The sequence below is a fragment of the Rattus norvegicus genome, chromosome 1, assembly GCF_036323735.1.
Source record: "Rattus norvegicus strain BN/NHsdMcwi chromosome 1, GRCr8, whole genome shotgun sequence".
Taxonomy (NCBI): domain Eukaryota; kingdom Metazoa; phylum Chordata; class Mammalia; order Rodentia; family Muridae; genus Rattus; species Rattus norvegicus.
Window position 1 is genome coordinate 212,302,278 of NC_086019.1, and position 8,683 is coordinate 212,310,960.

The window sequence follows — 8,683 nt, forward strand, 5'->3', positions numbered from 1 at the left end:
TTGCTTCTCCCTCTCCTACCCCTACCTCCCCTTACCCCCCCCCTCCTGGGCCTCTCACTGAGCCTGCAGCGTATTGATCTCCCAGGATCCTCTTGCTCCAGCTTCCCTAGCACTAGGATTATAGGTGTGCACGACTGCACTCAGCTTTTATGTAGGCGTTGGGGTATTCAAACTAGGGTCCTCGTATTTGTGCAGCAAGCACTTTACTGACAGCCATCTCCCTGGCCCCAAGGGACCCTATTTACAACACAATTTTTAAAATCAACTGTCTTACTATAGTAGGTACTAGGCTTTGTACACGATAAGCAAGCCCTCTACCTCTAATGTGTACCCATTTCTCTTTTTGCTTTCTGAGACAGTAGGGCATTGCTAAGTTGATCAAGTTGACCTTGATCTCTATAGACAGACCATGAAGTTTCTGCCTGTTTCTTGAATACTGGGACTACAGACTAAAAATAACACCTTTTTGTTTGTTTTGCTGCCTCTCTATACTGCCTGCCCAGAACTCATTATGTAGACCAGGCTAGCCTGAAACTCAGCGATCCACCTCTGCATCCTGAGTACTGCAATGGAACGTGTGCGCCACCACGGCTGGCCCGACTAATGCCGTTTGTAACAGTTCTGCAACACCCATTGTCACAAAATGTACAGTTCGGGGGGTTTTAGTCTTCAGGGCTTCTTGTCTTAGTTTGCGTTATTATTGCTATGAGGAAACACCGTGATGAAAGAGCAGGTCGGAGGCGGGATGGATTTATTTGGTTTACACTGAAAGAAGTCAGAGCAGGAACCTGGAAGCGGGAGCTGACACAGAGGTGATGGAGGGGTGCTGCTAACAGGCTTGCTCCTCATGGCTTGCTCAGCCTGCTTTCCTCTACAGCCCTGGAGTGGTACCACCCACAAGGGGCTGGGCCCTCCGCCATCAGTTACTAATTAAGAACACACCTCACAGCAGGGTCTTATGGAGGCATTTTCCCAACCGAGTTTCCTTCCCTCCTTTTAGATAACTCTAACTCATGTCAAGTTGACATAAAACTAGCCAGCAGTTTTCACCTTGCAAAAGAAAACTCTGTGCACATTAGAAGCAACCCTCCTGTCCACAGCCCCTGCCCTGATACCTACTATGCTTGTTTGGTCCATGGACTCCTTTTGTGAACATCCCTGTATCCACAGTATCCAGTGCTATGGGTATGGGGTTGTTGTAGGTCCCATTTTTATGGATAAGAAAGTCAAGGCCCAGGGCCCCTCAAGGAAGGATTAACTTTTTCTTTTTTAGCCTAATGTCTAGGGTTTCCCAAGAACTCAGCTGCATGGAAAGGGGTGGAAATGCAGAAGAGGAGGGAAGAGATGAGGGAAATGCCTGTTTCCTTACACCAAACAGGTCATTCTCTCAAGAGGGCCTGACGAGGAGCTGAGGGCACTTCTTTTCTGCCTGGTCTGTCGCCAGGACAAAGCAAACATTGCCTCTCCTAAGAGGATACTTGGGCAGGCAGATGAGAACAGGGCCCATTTGGTGGACTTGGACATCAAGAGCGCTGAGGGTAGCAGATGGAGCATGTAGTAGAAACCTAGTCTTACTTACAAGAGGCTGAGGAGCTTTGTGCAAACGACTCTGCCTTGTCTGAGCTTCTGAAAGTCCATGTGAGACAGGTACCCACCCTCAGTACCCAGGGCTGGCCATGAGCCCTGGTAAGTTCAGGAAGATAAATCCATCACAGTTCTGGAAACCACACATGCCACCTCAAAGAACCAAAGCCCAGGGAGGCTGGAGATTGGCAAAGGCTACAGCATCAGAAGCTTGGGACACAGCCAGAGTTGGACTCCCTGACCCCTGGAAGCCTCTCTCCTCAACTGTAACAGGATTTAATAATCCTTTCTGGCTCCCGGAGAGCTGGGAGACCAGACCTGCAGTTATCAGAGCCCTCTGGGCCTCAGACAGGCCAACCAGACAGGCTCCTACTCCAACCTCCCTTCCCAGCCCAGGGGCTCTCACCCTGGCCCCTTTCATCTTGGGCCTAATTAGCCAGGCGCCCCACCCCAAAGCTTCTTGAACAGTAGTCATCACTCCCAATTTATAGATGGGGAAACTGAGGCACCTAGAGGGAAGTGGTTTAGAGCTGTCGCCTGTGAGTCAGCTGTGGTGCCAGAACCCAGAGAAGCCAAAGCCGAGGCCAGGTCTTCTAGCTGCTCTTGCTCTATCCCGCCCGACCCCCCCCCCTTCCCCCGCGCCGTCTTCATCCTCTCTTCTACTTCCCCTGTTCTGGTGTCCCAGGCAACCGTCCTTTTAGGACTCTACCTCACCACTCTCATATGCAGCCAGGTCAGTATAGGGGCCAGAAGCTAGCAATGGGGGCTTAGGTGTTTCACCTTCAAAGTGACTAGCAGGAGGCTTTATAGGACTGTGAGCATGAGATTTAGACTCCAGAAGGTCTGTGCCCCCGGAAACTAGCAGGCCAGTGGGCACCCTCAGCTTGGAACTCCTGAGCCACAGGCCCAGATGCAGCCCTCTGGACTCCGATAGGCAGTGTGTATGTACTATTTGGCCCCAGGTATCTGGCAGCCCGGCCGTTGTCTTCTCAAGCCTTGGTTTTTCCGTTCATATTAGGTGTGTTACGAGCTGAGTGACCCTCCAGGCCCCGCCAACACGCACTCCCAGAGTCAGACTCCCGTTGTTTTTCGACTTCGCGGCTTCTTAAGACCCCGCCCCCGCACGCTGTACTCTAGAGCCCGCCCGACCCCTGTTGGCAATCCGTGCGACTTCGGGCAAAGGTCAACAGCTACCATCCGGTTGCGACTCTGGCGCCGGCTCCTCACCCCCAAGCAGAGCAAGGTGTCCCCCCGACGCCCGGTCAGCGTTGAGGACGCCAAGCCAAGCCCTGCGGCGCCGGTTTGACCGGTCCCGCAGTGACCCACGCCTTGCTCTTCCTGCTCTGCCCAGGGACTCCGCCTCGCGCGCCTCCCAGCGGCGGACCGAAGACCCGCACTCAAGCAGCCCGGCCGTAGCGTGCGGTCCCGCGACCCGGGCGGGACGACTGGGGGACGCGCTGGCCATCTTCCCGATCTGCCCAAGCCGCTGTTCTGCTCCAGGGCCTGGGAACGCAGTTCAATCGGGGAGCGGACCCAGAGCCCGGCCCACCAAACTCCGCCCCTGCCCGTGCCTGCGGCGGTTTCGGGGCAGGGGGCCTGCACGGCGAGACAGTTACTCAGACCTGGCGAAACCAGCGAGTCGGCACCTGCCGGCCTGGCGGGCGTGGCAGGCGGAGGCTCCGTTACGCCCCGCCCCTGGGCTCGCCCCGTCCCGGCCGCCCACGCGCCGCGCGCCCCGCCCCGGCCCGCGCCGCCAGCCTGCCAGCCCGGAAGGAGCCGACCGAGCGCCTGCGGCAGCTGACTCAAGCGGTGAGAGAGGCCGACCCGTTACCACGGGCGCCAGGGACCCGAGCGACGCTGTGGTTTCGATGCCCTTCGTAGGCGGAAGGCTTAATGAGCTCTCAGCACGCACCTCCCGGGCACCCCCACCCGGATCGCTGCGGGTCCTATCCTGTAGAGGCCTGGGCTGTTGCTTCCGGCATCATCTCCGAAGCCTCCAGATTTCATCTTGGGACCTGGGCATTGCGGGGAGGGGTGGCGTCTTTGCTGGGGTCTGCAAGACGGCCCTAGGGTGACAGCCGCCCCTCAGGGAAGGCGGAGGACTTGGGCGCCCTCTAGCGGCCGTAAAGGCCTGCGCTCCTTCGCCTCGGTGTCTGTGACCGAAGGATCTGCTCCTTCTTTCCGCAGAGATTAAGTGGATGATTGACCATGGGTCCCCTGAGTCGAGAAGCCTGGGCCCAGCGCCTGGGGTCTTTCCGAGCCAGCCCATCCGCCTTTCTAGCAGGTGCTGAAGGTGAGGATTTGGGTCACGACCTGTTGAGTGACCTAAGGAGTGAAAAGCTAAGCGAGCTGATCAAGGTAGGTCCTAGGTCCTGCCCGCGTGCCTTGCCATGGTCCACATGGTTACTTCATACTACTGCGTGCTGAATTTAATGAGTTCCTCTTAAATCCTCCCTCTCAGGTTTCCTTACTGACACTGAGCTTGGAGTACTCTGACAAACTTTGGCCTGATGCCCTTGCCGCGGAGGCTGCTGCCACTTCCTTGTTGGACACGCTTGTCCTCTTGCCCTCAAAACCTTCAGCTCTCCGGAGGCTCCTGTTGTTAGCAGCCACTACAGCCCTGGTGTCAGGTGGTGCTCTCGGACCCACTTCGGAAGCTTCCAGCCGGCTCCTGCCCTTACTTCTTGGCTTAGCTTCTGGCCAAGACATGGGACGAAGCTTTGGAACCACCTCAGAGCAGCGCCATCTACAGGCCACAGCGTGTGAATGCCTTGGAGAACTTGAGCGCTGTAAACCTGGGTTGCTGGCCGGCGCTCTGGGGGTGCTGCGGAGCCTCCTAGGGCAAAAGGGTCCCATCCAGCCTGTCAGCCTGCTTCTCGCCCTTGTTCTGCATAACACCTTGGTGGTACAGTCCAGGTTTGGGGCTGGCCTGCAAGGCCTGCTTGTGGCTAAGGACTCCTCCCCTGGGAGTTGTCCCTGGGACTGGACACTGGCTGAAGAATGGGATGACCATCTTAAGCCCCAGGCGCACGGCTGGCCCACAGCTGGGGAGGAGGAACGTGACTTTCCAATTCTGGATCCCAACCCTGAGGACACTCGAGAGCTGAAGGCTGCGGTGGCCCAGCTTCTGGACACTTCCTATCTGCTCACTCCCGTGGCTCAGGCCCAACTTGTGTGGCTGTTGGGCTGGGCCCTTCAGGGTCTTCGGGGACAGCCACCAGTGCTTTTCAAGCCACAGCTAGTTCGGCTGCTGGGCACAGCACAGCTTACACTGTTACACTCAGTTCTATCTCTCAAGGCAGCCTTCGGTGAGGCCCTGTTCACTGCTCAGGATGAAGCGCTCCTGCTCCGTAGGCTTACCCTGGTGGCCCAGCACCCAGCCTTACCCTCGCCCACACACCTCTTTTACCTGCACTGCATCCTGAGCTTCCCTGAGAATTGTCCATTAGGTCCAGAAGGGGAAGAGGCTGCCCCACTGCTGTTGGGGCCCCAGTTACGCCGGGGCCTCATGCCCAGTCTCCTTCATGACCCAATGGTCCTCCTGGCCCGCCTGCATTTGCTATGCCTGCTTTGTGCTGATGATGAGGAAGAGGAGAAAGGCCAGCTTCAGGGCCCACAGTGGTTCCTGCAGGAGCTGCTGGCCGGTCTTCAGCAGAGGGCAGCCGTGGATGGCGGTCCCCGAGCCTTGGCCACTCTCTGTTTCCAGGCCTCATACCTCGTTACCAGCTGCCTGACCAGACAGCCCACAGTCCAGACATCTCTGGTCCATGGGCTGGCCCAACTGTACCGAGCCCGACCTTCCCTGGCTCCCCACTTTGTGGACCTCTTAGATGAGGTAAGCCCTGAGCTGAGAGAGCCCCTCAGGAAGGTGCTGCTACGAGAGGTGGTAGCCAGGCCAGGCAAGAACGAAGCACTTCGCTGGCACCTGCAGATGCTGGCAAAGGTGGCAGAGGGAGCCACTCAGAGTGCCATCCTTGGCTTTCTACAGGCTGCAGCCATACACTGCACCGACTGGGGCCTACACCAGGCCCTACTGCGGGTGTGCCGTGCTCTGCTCCGGACGGGTGGGGGAGAGGGGCTGGCAGACCTGTTGCAGGAACTGGCCAGACAGCTGGAGAACGCTGATGGGCGGGACCATGCCCGACTGTACTATGTCCTCTTGTCCCATCTGTCAAGTTCTAAGTTGGGGATGGCACTGGGCCCCTCACTGGCTGCCCCTGCGCTGGCCTCGTCACTGATGGCTGAGAACCAGGGCTTCGCATCAGCACTGATGGTGCAGGAGACCTCAGCTCCAATTCAGTTGAGTGTGGGGCCTCAGAAGGCCAAAGGCCCACTCCCGGTGCTGCATCTGCAGGTGCAGGCACTGGATACTCCTGTGTACTCTCTGGAGCTGCGCTTTCGTGTAGAAGGACAACTGTACGAGCCTGTGGAGGCTGTCCACATACCCTCTGTGCGTCCAGGACAACCTGCCCATCCTCTGCACCTGCCTTTGCAGCCCCGTAGCCCAGCCCCCGCCCGCCTGCATGTCCGGGCCCTTTACACCACACCGGCCGGCCTCACGTGCCATGCCCACCTACCACCCCTGTCTGTGAACTTTGCTGACCTCTTCCTGCCTTTCCCCCAGCTCCCCAAGGGCTCTGAGTTGTGTTTCTTTGATGAGCTCTGGAACTCCTGCCTGCCAAAGGGTGTAGAAAGTCGTGTGTGGTGTCCACTTGGGCCACAGGGCCTGGAGGCCTTGGTGTCCCAACACCTAGAGCCCTTTGTCGTGGTGGCGCAGCCCCCTACCACCTACCTCATAGCTGTCCGCTTGCCTCCTCACTCCATGCTGCTGCTGCGCCTGGAGAAAGCTCAGGTGCACGGTGTGCCTGTGGCCCTCAGGACTGATGACTGGGCTGTGCTGCCCCTGGTGGGGGACTACCTCCGAGGGCTTGCAGCCCACTGAGCAATGCCAGGTGAGACTGTACTTGTGGCTGGTGTGAGAGCCTGCCAAAGGAGCACGTTCTTGTAGCTGCTGCCCCATAAACGCCCATTCACTGACAACTCCTGCTGGCTTGTTTTCTTTTGGACCCCTGTTAGGAGCAAGCTACAGACTTCCATAATTCTTGCCCAGATAGTCCGAACATGTTTCTCACTGGGTCTGACCTGGCCCAAGAGCCCTGTGCAACTTCTCATGAAGGTTGGAGCTTGAGGTTGGGCCTCCCAACTCTGCTCCAGCTGAGCTCACACGGTGAGCGAGCAGCCTGGAGCAGGGGTGACTACATAGCCCCTTCCTGGGTAGAGCTGGTTGGACCTAACTGTACAGGGTGTGCCAGAAAGGTTCAGTTCTGAGCAAATGGAGGGCCCACATGATCTGGTTCAAAACAACCCCCCAAACTTAGCTTTTAATGGCAGCTCTTAGGAGATCCAGTCTGCTTAGGAATCTCCTCAGATTCCTGTTCTCAGGCAGGTGTTGGTGGTACACCTTCCTCCCAATACTTGGAAGGCAGAGGCAGGTGGATTGATTGCTGCGTTTGATGCCAGCCTGGCCTACAGAGTGAGTTCTAAGACAGCCAGAGCTACACAGAGAAACCCTGTCTCAAAAACAAAGAACTTGGGGCTGGAGAGATGGCTCAGCGGTTAAGAGCACTGACTGCTCTTCCAGAGGTCCTGAGTTCAATTCCCAGCAACCACATGGTGGCTCACAACCATCTATAAAGAGATCCGATGCCCTCTTCTGGTGTATCTGAAGACAGCTACAGTGTACTCATATGTAATAAATGAATAAATTTAAAAAAAAAAAAAACAAAGAACTTGAGAATGTCTCCAGGTCCTTTCTCCAAATGTGCAAGACACCGAGGACGCAGATACATCGAGGCCATCACTGTTGGCAGGCACCAGGCTGGTATTCCACATATAATTACCTCATGTCATCCTTGAAACATTGCTGCAGGTCTCCCCCCACAGCCGAGGAAGTAGCCAGCTGAAGGAGTTAAGTGACTTCCTGAGGTCAGGCTGGGAGGGAATAGGATTTGGTCACCCCATGGCAGGTCACCATTGCCTCACTCAACAGAGCTCTGCAGTAGCCACAGTTCCCAGCCCTCAGCCCTGAGAAGACCCCAGCAGGATGCACAGACACAGTTCCCAGCCCTCAGCCCTGAGAAGACCCCAACAGGACGCACAGACACAGTCCCCAGCCCTCAGCCCCGAGAAGACCCCAGCAGGATGCACAGGAGAAGCTATTGGTTACCGCTGAGTGATAGAATGACCTTGGGCCTCAGTTGTTCTGGGGAGGGGATTTTTTTGGAGGGGACACCCCTGATCTTACAGGGTTTCTTACAAGTCAGTCTAGGAGAGAAAGAGAAAAGGCTTAGGCCAGTTTGTGGCAAAAGGCCAGGTTCTGGTGTGAGCTGTGGCGATGAATTATTCCTGTTGAGTAATTTTACACTCCAGAGGTAGACGTTGGCATCTACAACAGGCCAAAGAAGAAAATTCCATTCAAGTCTAGCTAGTGAGCCAGTGAGTGGACTGGAGTTGCTTCCAAGAGTTTGGTCACTCAGATCTAGCTGTGTCACCAAAAAGGCCATTCCAGCTCAGGTGACCACTCGGGGAAGCCGCTGTAGCATTATGGGCCATGTGGCCAGGTCCACCTGAGATTCCTCACCTGAAACTGCTGACAACTTTTATAATGTGCGGGATGGGCCTTGCCAGCCACTGAAAGCTCAGTGACTTTCTGAGCTTCCGGATCCTCAAGTTTCCCGAGACTTTTGAGCCTGGAGAGATTTCAATGAGAAAGAAGCAGCTACATAGCACTCACCCTGAAAGCCACTGCCAGATCAGGAAGCTGGCCATTCTAGAAACTTCTCCAGCTGGTCTGAGTAGAGAAGGGATGTAGGTCAGTTCCTTACACAATTGTTAGGGAAGCTAGAGAGCAGGTTCCACAGAAGCCACCGCTGGAGCTACTGCCTGGCCGGGCAAGCTCTCTTGTCTGCAGTGCTCTGAGATGGTGGGTGCTGCCAGTGTGTCCCCATGCCCACGAAGCCTACTGCTGCTAGAGAGCGCCGTGACACCTTTATGTCTAACTGAGAGCATCTCAGTAGTCGTCCGGCTCCATCGCTAGAGT

General features: G+C 56.4%; 1 protein-coding gene across 1 annotated transcript; it reads left to right on the plus strand.

Moving 5' to 3' along the window:
* The first annotated feature begins 3,334 nt into the window (after window positions 1–3,334).
* On the plus strand, window positions 3,335–7,366 carry Ap5b1 (adaptor related protein complex 5 subunit beta 1). Its single transcript, NM_001271032.1, has 3 exons — window positions 3,335–3,393; window positions 3,772–3,942; window positions 4,046–7,366. Exons 2-3 carry the CDS (start codon window positions 3,793–3,795, stop codon window positions 6,524–6,526), a joined length of 2,631 nt encoding a protein of 876 aa, NP_001257961.1. The 5' UTR covers window positions 3,335–3,393; window positions 3,772–3,792; the 3' UTR covers window positions 6,527–7,366.
* Window positions 7,367–8,683: the final 1,317 nt, after the last annotated feature.